This window comes from Hippoglossus hippoglossus, chromosome 8 (assembly GCF_009819705.1).
Source record: "Hippoglossus hippoglossus isolate fHipHip1 chromosome 8, fHipHip1.pri, whole genome shotgun sequence".
NCBI classification, from domain to species: Eukaryota; Metazoa; Chordata; class Actinopteri; order Pleuronectiformes; family Pleuronectidae; genus Hippoglossus; species Hippoglossus hippoglossus.
In genome coordinates, this window is record NC_047158.1 from 18,977,900 (window position 1) to 18,990,079 (window position 12,180).

Consider the following 12,180-nt stretch of genomic DNA (forward strand, 5'->3'; position numbering starts at 1 on the left):
AAAGTAATTCCACTCATACATCATGTTGATGTGTATTCCTCACTGAACAGTAACATGACGGTGATATAAGTATGTAGGTGTGTGTTTGTGTCTCAGGCTCAGCAGATGACGATGCAAGCGATCGCGATCCAGCAGCAGATGTTGTCGTCTTTCCCCCCCGTCGCCCCGGCTCCTCAGTCACCACCTTTCCAGCATCACACGCACTCACAGCAACGCTCCTACACACCCAGTCCGGTGAGCAATCAAACACGTGCACTGAACCAATGTGTGAACGTACATGCACACATGTGGGCACACAAGCATTTGAGAAGTATTGGCAAAATACACATGCATAGTTTTACTCGCTCTTTTCTGCAGAACAAAGAGGGGGAGGAGTCGGCGTACAGGCCTGGCCCTGCGTCTGTTCAACGCAAGATGAGTAAGTTTAACACTGAAGTTTATAACTGGAGGTTTTGCGGTGGTGTAAATGATGCTCTGTACTTTTTTTTTGCTTTGGATTCCCTGAATCCAAACGAGTGGAAAGAAAAATACTGATGCATTGTGATGAAGGGATCTGAGGTTGGAGAGACCACATCATCCAATTTAAAATGTGAGACTCCAAGAGTTTCACTTTAAGGGGCAATTGTTGAAATATAAGACATGAGCCACAATGTCCTCGGCTCGAGTCCGACTGGCAGACGTTTTTTTCTTTCTTCCTCCTTTTCCAAACATCTCTTTACTTTCACTCTCTAATAAAACCTAAAACAAAATGAAATGAAAATGAAGGCCGATCCTACATGTGGGTGAAAGGTGATAATTCATGTTGACTGAGATTAACTTGAGTAGGAGAAGACAGGATGGGACGAGCTTCTTTACTTGTTCCTCAAAACAACGGCCATAATCAAATATAAACCACAAATTATTGCAACTATATATTATATTGTTATTTCTCCCAGATTGCCATCTATTGGAATTTTGTTGTTTTATCGTCATGAAGTTTTAAGAAGGTTTTGAGAAGTCCAACAATGTAAAGTCAGAACGGCAGTTGGTAAATTGTGAGAACTGAAGATTGTAAGTTTCCCTCCATAAAATCAATTTGACATAAAGTATTGTAATAGATTAAGAGCAGAGCCTTTCCAGCATGATAGAGCGAACTACAGAGTACAAGGTCGAGTCTAACAGAACAGGAATGGATTTAATAGAGCTTTACACTGCAGGCTCAACACGTGGCCCGCCACCCGAGGATGTGGTCCGATCCCGTGTGAATAACACCGAGCGTATGGATCCTAGCCATGACATTAAAGACATCATCAAACACCACCAGCCTGCTGGCACAACAACTTCTACTGGACCTGCCCCACAAAGGTAACACACACACACACACACACACACACACACACACACACACACACACACACACACACACACACACACACACACACACACACACACACACACACACACACACACACACATTTATAGCACCGGCCCAAGAGATGTATTTTATCTGTTCTTCTTACATTCCTGTATGTGTGTAGAAAAAGTGATGGGAAGGCGTTTGGAAAGAAGCCCGACCCTCACGGTGAAGCGATGGAGATCCTGAAAGACCAGATGTCAAACCCACCACAGCCGGTAACCTACCACCTCTCCTACAGATAAATCCACACACAAAATAAAACATTATCTGACCTTTTTTAATGTGTCAGACTCAGAGGAAGCCTCAGTCCTCACAACACAAAGAAGAAGGAGGCGTTAAGGTTGCCAAGTCCACCAGGTCTCGTCCAGCAGCGCCATCTAGCTCCAGCATGAGTCCTGCACCTCCTCCAGGTGACTTTTCCACAGATTGTATACATGTATGAGAAGTTCCATCAAAAAACATTTTGACAGTGTGTGTGTGTGTGTGTGTGTGTGTGTGTGTGTGTGTGTGTGTGTGTGTTTGTGCTTCCAGTCTGCAGAGAGTTGCCAGTAGAGGAGGAGATCATTCAGACTCAACTCCACAGCAAAGCCAGTGATGAATATTACACTTACTCCAATGTCCCCTGGAAGCTCTACATGAGAAAAGAGGTGAATTTACACACACACACCAACACACACACACACACACACACACACACACACACACACACACACACACGACCCTTTTTTTTTCTTTTTTGAAACAAAACACCCATAAATACCTGCATACCACAAAGGGAATATTTTCACTGTGGGTGTTTTTCTGTCGACAGGTTTTCTATCCGAGAGAGACGCTCAACAATCCTCTTACTCTGGATCTGATCTTCAGACAGGTTGATTTGTGTATTCAATACTTATCTATGATACATTTGCTTCATACTGCATTTGTTTTATTATAATTGTATTTTTGGATTTATTGTTTCAAAGTCAGGTTCAGCAAAAATAGCAACTATATGGCAAAGAATTACATGAAAAATACACTTTCATCCTGTGATCTTGATTAATAAGGAATACGTGTAAATGCTATATGTATTAAATGTGATATTAACATTCCTGAATATGTATTTGTGTACAGGTTGTACATGACACCTTCTCTGAGGCCTGCATCCGTATCACTCAGGAGGAGAGACAGAAGATGAAGGCTCTGTTCGGTCGGTCCACATTAGCCTCTGACGTCTTCTTGTTCAGGTTTCAGTCACTTAGCTCAAAAGGTTTAATAACATCAACTCTTCATTTGTTTTCTTTGACAGCGGAGAACAACGTGGACCAGCTTTCAGGAACAAGTGATGAGAACATAAAGAAGAAAGTCGTCGCCATGTCCCGAGACACATGGGACATCTACTTCTCTCGCCTCTTTCCAGCATCTGTGAGTTCTTGTCTCTTCCTCGGCGTTCAAATTCAAAACAGATACAAGTGCAAAAATGTGTGTGTGTGTGTTTCAGGGCAGTGTGGGGACAGGGGTGCAGGTGCTGTCTGTGTCACATAAAGGCATCAAGCTGCTGAAGATGGTGAGGAGCAGCTCCTCTTCCTCAGACTACTTCAGAGTGCTGAGGCCTTACAGGTGAGATGGTGAAATGATCGGCCGGGGGCCCTGAAGCCGAGCCGTGTGACCTCACACTGACATCCCGGCTTTGCATATCACTTCCTGTGCAGCTACTCGGACATCCTGTTTGTGTCGATTCCATCCAAGAACATGCTGGAGTTCAACCTGGCCAACGAGAAGCTGATCCTGTTCTCCGCCAAAGCCCCGCAGGTCAAACACATGATCGACTACTTCCTCACAGAGCTCAAGAAGGTGTGTCTGGGTTTTTGTTGCTTTGTTGGAAGATGATTTTTTAATATCCATCCATGCCACTTGTCCTCTTGAGGGTAAAAGGGGTGAAGTCCTGTTTTGATTTATACTGATGCTGCATTTTCAGAGTTAGAAAGTAGAAAATATTGCAGACACAATTTAAATCATATGAAAGCATGATCTGTTTTTACCCTATACACTTGTTATCAGTTACAATTACTAACACAAACAAAACATCTGCAAAACGTGCACAGTGCAGACACAGAGGAACATGATCATGATGTAGTCTCACTCCACCCGCTGTCAGTAGCTCAGTGTGCACGGTGGATGTCACCATGTCGTGTGTGTGTGTGTGTGTGTGTGTGTGTGTGTGTGTGTGTGTGTGTGTGTGTGTGTGTGTGTGTGTGTGTGTGTGTGTGTGTGTGTGTGTGTCAGGACTCAGAGTACGTGGTGGCGGTGAGGAACTACATCACAGAGGACAGGAGTCTGCTCAGCTTCCACAAAGGAGACATCATCAGGCTGCAGCACATGGACGGACTGGAGGCCGGTGAGTGACGCGAAAACACAATGGAACAGGAACCTGCTGCACAGTATCATCTCTGTGTTCTTTGCGTTGTGTATCTGTGAGTCATGTACAGTGTGTGTGTCTGCTTCTCTGTGCTTCACGCTGCCACTGTGTGCATATGTGTGTGTTCAGGTAAATATTACGGCTGCATCGTGAGGAAGAAGGTCATGCTTCTGGAGGAGCTGAAGAGAGACACTCCTGAGTTTGGTGGGTTTGGTTTGGGGCTCTGTGTGTGTGTTGTTTTCTTTTTTGCTAATTGTTTTTGGGGTTTGTTTTTATAGTAGAACTTTAACTTTTGTGTTTTTACTTTTATTTTGACATAACTGATGATTGGTTTGCTGCTTGTCTTTGTCATAAAAGCTGAGAAAACATTATTTCTGGATGAACTTGTCAGTGACTGTTCATACTGTATTGTCTGGTGTGTATGTGTGTTCGTGTGTGTGTGTGTGTCTTTGTGTGTAAACAGGCTGGCGGTTCGGGGCCGTGTACGGAAAATCTGGATTGTTTCCGAGTGAGTACGTCCGTCCTGTGGCTGCTCCGGACTTTTTGGTTCTGCCCGATGAGCGCGTGGAGCCTCGACACAGACAGGGACACGTCGCCGCCTCTGCTGCTGTCGCCGTGGCGATGGGGTCAGCGGTGGCTGCCCATGAGCTTGACCTCTCCACAGAGGTTTGTGGTTCACTCACACATTCAGCAGACTGTAGTACAACAAAGACTCGTGATCACTACAAATATTGAAACGAGTCTGAATAACACACTTAGAGCCACGAGCTCAGCATGAATAAAACCCCTACATTATGGTTCCGCTGGTGTTTACACAGTATGTTGGAATGTTTTGGTTTGAAGAAATGGAAATATTTTGTAGATAATTACATCTTTGGTCTTCCTTAAAGTGGCACTGTTGCTGAGCTTTCTCTGTGTGTGTGTGTGTGTGTGTGTGTGTGTGTGTGTGTGTGTGTGTGTGTGTGTGTGTGTGTGTGTGTGTGTGTGTGTGTGTGTGTGTGTGTGTGTGTGTATTAGGTAGTAAATGAGATATATGGGGACAGTCTGAACATCGAACTGGACGATCTGCCTCTGCACGGCGGCCAGTACCATATCGCTGAGTTTGCCAAGAAGTACTTCAGAGTGGCCCGAAGTAACAGGAGGTCAGTCACACCCACACACACACACACACACACACACACACACACACACACACACACACACACACACACACACACACAGACACACACACACACACGCACACACACTAATTTCAAAAGTAGATAGAAACATATTCACAGACATGCATTGCTGACAGCTGCCTGTATTCTGTTAGTAGTGATCAGAAAGCCAAAAAGGGGAAGGAGGGCAAAGACCCTGTTGACATGATCAAATTCTCCAAGGTAAAGTTTATTTTCAAAATAACACCCATGTATTTGTATTCTCAACTTCATTTTCAACTTTAAAAAATATATATTTGTATTCCTTGTCATGTCTTTGTCGCTCCAGTCTCCGATCCAGGAGTCTCTGATCGACTTCTCCGACAGCGGGATGAACAGAGTGGCGGCTGACATCTTCTTAGGTGAGAGGAGAGTGACAGAGCGAGGGATGGACGTAGAAGGGAGAGGAGGAGGGGACTGATAAATATGATTGTGTGCCACTTGGTGCAGATCCACATTAATATCAGGATCTAGTGAATTTAGATGTGGTTTCACTCGGAGACTGTTTGGTGTAGAATGAGTTGCGCTCTACTAAGATGAACTCTGAAACTTTGACTCCTTCCGTACTATATGATAAAATCTATGTGTCCATGGGATTTTTAATGTATATAATTGTTTTTGTCCAGCCATAATGAAGTTCATGGGAGACTTCCCATTGAAAGGGCAGAATGAACAGGACCTGGTCACCACTATACTGAAGGTACACACACAGACACACACTCTCTCTCATTTACATATTTTAGAGGCACATAAATGATATGATCCCATGTGAACAGAAATTAATATGCTCTCAAATTGATCCTCTATAGTTAAGCGGTTCCCACGGCCTGATAAAGGACGAGGCCTACTGCCAGGTGATGAAGCAGGTCACCACTAACACCAGCTCCAAACCGTAAGACTCGTCTCCGTGTTTCATGCTGACTGGCTCTGAAGAAGTGATCGGTACCTGCACAGTCCATGGCAGAAAACCTTTCATTTGTAGTTGTGTGTTTGTATTTTGTGTAGGGACAGTTGTCAGAGAGGATGGAGGCTGCTCTACATCCTGACGGCCTTTCATCGCTGCTCGGACGTCATGAAGCCGTTTCTGCTGACGTTCCTGCAGGATGCGTGTTCCAGTCCTGGGGTTCAGTACCAAGGTCGAGAAGCCGTCCTTCCATCCATCCATTCATCCATCAGGGATTCTAATCAGGGAGCTAATGAGTTTACTGGCTGCTCTTCTTACTTGACAGGTATTGCCAAGGCCTGTGAGCAGAATCTGAGGAGGACTTTTCAATATGGCGGACGTGTGCAGTACCCCAACAGCATGGAGCTCAAAGCGATGCTGGTTGGTCTTTGTGTTCTTCTCAACAGTCCCCTCATGAAAACACATTTAAATTCATTAGATTCCGGATTTTCAATTGGATCTGCAGCAAATTACACACACACTCAAAACTATGGATTCATCAAGATCCATGAAATATTTTGGGAGACGAACATTTTGAAAACTGCTGACCAATACTTCATCCTTCCACCAAATCTTTTTATATATAATCGAATTATATATTCCTTATAAATAACAGTACACTCTCCTTCTGATTGGTCGTGTGTGTGCAGGCTGGGCGGAGCTCCAAGAGACAGCTGTTCCTGTTGCCAGGTGGAATCGAACGGCACCTGAAGATCAAGACGTGCTCTGTGAGGGGGACACACAAACACACACATATTTAAATCATACTGTTTGATTGTGCCATTACTCATTGTGAACTTATTTATTTTTTCGTCTCAGGTATCTCTGGATGTCATCGAGGAGCTTTGCTTTGAGATGGAACTGCACAGGGAGGAGGCGTTGGATGAATATGCCATCTTTTTGGTCACACACAAAGGTAATCCAGCTGGAGGCGAGGATCTGAAATTCAAATGTTCTTGGCAAAATCCAGGTTAGTGGAAAAGTAGATCATCGCCGACCTGTGTTTCTGTTTAGGTCAGAACGTGCGTCCCCTAAACAAACGGGAGTACATCCTGGATGTGGCCACTGAGGCCGAGCCAGTGGACGCCAACTACAGCCTGTGGTTCAGAAGAGTCATCTGGAGTCTGGCTCTCAAGCTGGACAATGAACTCTATGTCACCATGCACTATAACCAGGTACAGGTCTACTGTGTTAAATGAAGGACTGAATGTCCTGTTTCTGGTTAATCCACAGCAGTGTCAGACATTTTGCCACAGAGATATTACCTCTGCCGTCCCGACTGCAGAGCTACCATCCCATTTTCTGCTCATGTGCCTTGGGAAGAGTACATCCACATCCTTCAAGTTTCCTGTGGGAAAACTTTATTTTGAAACATGCAATTTGAGTGTCCTTGTGTGGTTGACTTGACCACAGGTTGATGTTGTTTGTAGCAAATGACAAACACTTTAAAAATCACACAAGATAATTCTCTGTGTCTCTGTGTCTAAGGTCTTGCCAGATTACGTGAAGGCCTTGCTGAGTGTGGTTCCTCAGGGTAAAGCCAGTGAGCAGCATCTCCAGCAGATTGCCAGGCTGGCTGCGCTACAGCACCGTGCCAAGGACACCGTCTACCTGCCCACCCTGTAAATATACACAGACCTACACTTACAGCATTCCTTAACCAATGCCTGTTTGTTGGATACGTCGCAGTTTTACTGACTTTTTGTGCTTGTGAGTCAAACAGTGGACTCACAAAGACACATTAACACATACACATGGGTGCATCCTCACACAATATAGGCACAACTTTGCAAATCTGCATGCATGTCAGCTGCTTTTACAGAGAACACAACATGTATCTGATGGAGCCCTGGTTCCCTCTGTGTGTGTGTGTGTGTGTGTGTGTGTGTGTGTGTGTGTGTGTGTGTGTGTGTGTGTGTGTGTGTGTGTGTGTGTGTGTCTGTGTATGTGTGTGTGTTATTAGACATGACGTCCAGGAGTGCGTCCCCCCGCAGTTCTACGGCAAACAAGGTTCACAGCATTGGCTGAATATGGTAACTCAACACATGCAGCAGGTCCAGCCCTTGAACCCACACCAGGCCCGTGCACAGTTTCTTGGTAAGACCGCAGCTCAGTGTGTGTCTCTACGTGACAGTAGCCTCCATAGACACCAAGGTTTTTAATCCATTTTTGCATGATTCAAAGAGAAGTAGAAAAAAAGACACAAATTTGAATCCCAAATAGTAGAAAAGGTTTCAGTGCTTCATCCCTAGTCACATCTGACGTCTTGGTGTGTTTTTTATACCCAGGTCTGGTCAGTGCCTTCCCCATGTTCGGCTCCTCCTTCTTCTACATCCAGAGTTCGGGCACTGCCTCCATCCACGCCCCGTGCGTCCTGGCTGTAAATCTCAACGGACTCCACTTCCTTAACAAGGATACTCATGTACGTCACAGACAAACATCCACAATCCCATGTTGCAGATGATCCACTCAAGCACATGTCCAAGTCTGTGTAATGTGTGATTCATGCCCACGCAGCAGCTGGATGTGTGTAATAGTTGGAATCTGAAACAGGCCAGGTGCTCGTTTGACTTTGTGTTGACCTCAAAATCTAGCCACTGATTTAATGATTTCAAAAACCAAGTATTTGGCTCCTCCTGCTGGTTATACAGTTTTATTTCTACCACTTTTCAACCTTTCATTGCCTTATCTTGATAAACAACATATCAAACATACCTTAAACATTTTTCAACATGCTACACAATCTTGTATGTTTTGACTCTACATATCCATCTGTCACTTTGTGTATGTGTGCATTCCTGTCACGTCTATTTGTGTGTGTGCACTCTGTGATTAGGAGGCCATGGTGCGTTTCCCTCTGAAGGAGGTCCAGTCCACTCGCACCCAGAGACCGACTTCAGGCTCCAGTTACCCGTACGTGGAGATCATGATCGGGGACCTGCTCAACCAGCGCATCACACAGCTACAGCTGGAGCAGGTAGATGTGTGTGCATGACGCAGGGATAAAGAGAGAGGAGAGGGTGGGGGTGCTCGAAGACGTGCTTTGTTTTGTTATTCATTCCTACCATAAGAGCCGTGTTGATTCTTTATCTGTTTGTGTGTGTGTGTGTCTTCTCCAGGGCCTGGAGCTGTGCCGAGTCATTGCCATGCACATGGAGAACATGTTGTCAGTCAGAGAAAAAAGACTCACCTTGCCACCAAGCGAAATCACCTTGCTATAGTGCGCACACACACACACACACACACACACACACACACACAAGTATGCCTCTTAAATGCACTGCATCTACCTCTGTTTTAAAAATAGAATATTTTGATATTTAATGATAATATTTCTTCAATGTGATGAATGTATGGTGATGCTGATCACCATAAGGAAACATATCAACTAATATGCCCATTATTTTCTAATTTGATAGATTGGTTTTTAAAATTTCATTAACCAGTTCATTTGTGAGCTTGTTTGGTCCAAAAACTAAAGATATACAGTTTGCTAGAATTAAAAGACCCAAGAAAACCTGCAGATATTCACATTTAGAAGCTGGAAGCAAGAATATTTGGGGGATTTGGGTTTTTAAAACCTGAGTTGAATGATAAATCAATTATAATATTAACTTCCTGTGGACTAATTAGTTAATCAACTAATAATTTCCGCTCTAGGCAACTCAGCAAAGATCCTGTATTGTGCACAAACTTTCACACAGGCACACTGATGAGTGAAATGCATGCATGGGTCTATCATGCAATTGGCTGCTTCAATTTGACTTTAACACCCCCACTTTAGAGGAATAGTATGATTTGATTCATGTTGATCCTTGGACAACACTGAAGTAAAATAGTTGTGGTCTTGGACTGAACAATGGTAAAACCCCCCTGCTGCAATTGGCTCTGCACAAACAACTGCAATGTGTGAAACTCAAATGAGTCACTGACAAATCCCCCCCCTCAACATCAGTGAATGCCTATGATTTGACATAATTCTTTATTAATATCTGATATGTTTTTTAAATGTTCTTATTTTTACTTTGCACTAGGAACTAGGAAATATTTATATAAAATATAGTGTACAATTTATATGTTTTTTTTTGTAAATAACTGTTGTACATAACTGATTTGAATGTGAAATAATGAACATTAAAGTTTGTAGCATAAAGTGTTCTGCTGTTATATTTATATATTATTTTCCCATCATAATAATAATATTAATCATAGGAACAATATTAACACATTTTTCCAAATTAACACGAAACCTTCTTCTTTATATTCAAATATAAAAACGCACATTTACAGATTTTGCGCTCAACAGGTTTCACTTTATTAACGCTCAGTGGCTCTTCACCGCCGGGCGGCTTCATTTTAATCACCGCACCGCCCGGTTATCGCCTCCCATAGACTCCTCCACTAGGTGTCGTGTACGCTGCGCGTCCCGTGCCACAAACCGAGCACCCTCCTCCTCCGGGGCGCGGGGCGGAGTGGGCGTATCCTCGCGTCTCTCTTGTCTCCGATTGGCCGACGGTGACGGGGTTCGGTGCGGTGTTGAACCGGGAACAGGAACGGAGGGCGGGGGCTGCGGTCAAACCCACCGCGACCGAAGAGGCTCCAGGAGCGAGAGAGCGAGAGAAGGGAGGGAGGAGAGAACCGCAGCCCGCTGCAGCGACGCAGCCCCGCGCACAGCCTGCATGGGGCCACTCGGTTAGCTAGCACTTAGCATCGCCCGCTCCTGCCGCCGCGGACCCCCGGCTCGTCAGCTCCGTGATTTTCCTCCCCGGTTCCCCCCACCCCCCTCCTCCTCTACCCGCCCAACGAGCCCTCCCTGCCCGGCGCCAAGATGATGAAGTTTCGGTTCCGCCGGCAGGGAACCGACCCGCAGAGGGAGAAGATTAAACAGGAGCTGTTCGCCTTCAACAAGGTAAAGTAACGGGACAGGAGGAGAGAGTGTTTCCTCCTCTTTATCTTCTCCTCCTCTTCTCCTCCTCTTCTTCCTCACAAACTAAACACAGCATTTCCTCTGAAAACAGGAGCAGGACTGAAGTTAGGAAGCAGCAGCAGCGTTTGTTTCTGTGCAAACACAAAGTAGCTTCAGTGCTGGAGTGGGACGTGCAGGGGGCTTTGTTACTCTGTGTGTGTCTGTCTCTCTCTCTGTGTGTGTGTGTGTGTGTGAGAGTTGCTAATTGGCCTGTTAATCAGCTTCCACCAAAAACGAGGCCCACGTCCACAGTGAACCGTGGAGACGTGTCTGTGGTCAATCACCAACAGCTGCTCGTGTCAGTGGGATGCTTCACGTGTGACTTGTGGATATTGATCAAAATGGCTGTCAGTGCTGAGGCAGTGCACCCATCAACAATCAATAATTATCAAGGCGCCGGTAGCCAAGTATTCTCTGCTCATGAACAGTTTAAAACCTTCACTCCAGAGCAAAACATCTTTAAACTTAAAGCGTCACCGTGCTCCTCTCTTGAGCTCCCCCTACAGGTGGGATAGCTAAGTGCTCCCCATGCACATAGCTGTACGCGAGTGCATTTGTTGACAAGCACCGAAGCCAAAGAATCATGTCGACTGATGTCAAGAGGCTTGTTTGGTTAACTTGCACACTTAACCTCTATCAAACTCGGTCTCTGATGATAAACTAGCGAATGGACAACGACACAGCCCGACGTCAAGCAAGCAGAAGAGGACAAGACACTTTCTTTGTCCAATAACAACATGGCCAGGTCAACATCTGTCCTGCACCCTTTGGCCTCTTTTAGCTCTCGCCAATAGTCACTCTTGTTCGGTTTCTTATTTGTTCAATTCCCCTTGTCATCTTCTTCATTTCCTCCGATAATGTCCTCTGCGGTTTCTCCAGTTGCTCTGCCAGGATGTCCACACTGTAAACGGCGAGCTAGTTGTCTCTTTAAACTAGCTGCTAGCCCCGGCCCTGGTTGCCAGAGTTACGTAGTCTCAGGTGTCCAGGGAGCGCCGTGGCAATGACAGTCATGCCATTCCCCCCATTATAAGTTTGTGTAGCATCAAAATGATTCTGCAGGTGTTATTTGATGGTATAAAAACGACCTAGCGTTGCTTTAAAAGAATCAATAACGTGACATTGTGTTAAATATCAATATTGACTGATGTGATTTCATATCCAGCCCTAGGAGCTACCACAGCACTGTTAAAGCTCACAGAGGTATTTTTCCTCAGACCTCCACATTGTTTCAGTTGTTTGAGGATCTGTGGTTGAAACCCAGAGTGTCAGGTTTCATAC

The 12,180-nt window shown here is 45.0% G+C and overlaps 2 protein-coding genes across 11 annotated transcripts in view; both read left to right on the top strand.

The window, feature by feature from the left end:
• myo15aa (myosin XVAa) overlaps positions 1–12,180 on the top strand; it is a 55,482-nt gene that overhangs the window by 27,549 nt on the left and 15,753 nt on the right. For 5 of the 10 annotated variants that reach the window (XM_034593384.1, XM_034593383.1, XM_034593382.1 and 2 more), the window contains 29 exons: positions 97–234; positions 358–418; positions 1,197–1,344; positions 1,518–1,611; positions 1,686–1,806; positions 1,928–2,043; positions 2,208–2,267; positions 2,510–2,585; positions 2,685–2,800; positions 2,877–2,995; positions 3,088–3,229; positions 3,662–3,773; positions 3,924–3,998; positions 4,258–4,460; positions 4,812–4,936; positions 5,110–5,176; positions 5,283–5,355; positions 5,620–5,693; positions 5,803–5,885; positions 5,999–6,129; positions 6,223–6,317; positions 6,587–6,664; positions 6,756–6,852; positions 6,951–7,111; positions 7,425–7,558; positions 7,900–8,033; positions 8,225–8,358; positions 8,773–8,913; positions 9,056–9,157. In XM_034593384.1, coding sequence (XP_034449275.1) covers positions 97–234; positions 358–418; positions 1,197–1,344; positions 1,518–1,611; positions 1,686–1,806; positions 1,928–2,043; positions 2,208–2,267; positions 2,510–2,585; positions 2,685–2,800; positions 2,877–2,995; positions 3,088–3,229; positions 3,662–3,773; positions 3,924–3,998; positions 4,258–4,460; positions 4,812–4,936; positions 5,110–5,176; positions 5,283–5,355; positions 5,620–5,693; positions 5,803–5,885; positions 5,999–6,129; positions 6,223–6,317; positions 6,587–6,664; positions 6,756–6,852; positions 6,951–7,111; positions 7,425–7,558; positions 7,900–8,033; positions 8,225–8,358; positions 8,773–8,913; positions 9,056–9,157 — 3,210 coding nt within the window. Of the gene's footprint in view, positions 1–96; positions 235–357; positions 419–1,196; positions 1,345–1,517; positions 1,612–1,685; positions 1,807–1,927; positions 2,044–2,207; positions 2,268–2,509; positions 2,586–2,684; positions 2,801–2,876; positions 2,996–3,087; positions 3,230–3,661; positions 3,774–3,923; positions 3,999–4,257; positions 4,461–4,811; positions 4,937–5,109; positions 5,177–5,282; positions 5,356–5,619; positions 5,694–5,802; positions 5,886–5,998; positions 6,130–6,222; positions 6,318–6,586; positions 6,665–6,755; positions 6,853–6,950; positions 7,112–7,424; positions 7,559–7,899; positions 8,034–8,224; positions 8,359–8,772; positions 8,914–9,055; positions 9,627–12,180 lie in introns of those variants that run through there. The other 5 variants (XM_034593375.1, XM_034593374.1, XM_034593378.1 and 2 more) reach the window with 5 other exon arrangements.
• The window catches only part of llgl1 (LLGL scribble cell polarity complex component 1), a 31,108-nt gene continuing 29,364 nt past the window's right edge, over positions 10,437–12,180 (top strand). The window contains exon 1 of the mRNA XM_034593386.1: positions 10,437–10,845. Within this exon, the coding sequence (XP_034449277.1) occupies positions 10,765–10,845 (81 nt within the window). The 5' untranslated portion in view covers positions 10,437–10,764. The remainder of the gene's footprint in view (positions 10,846–12,180) is intronic.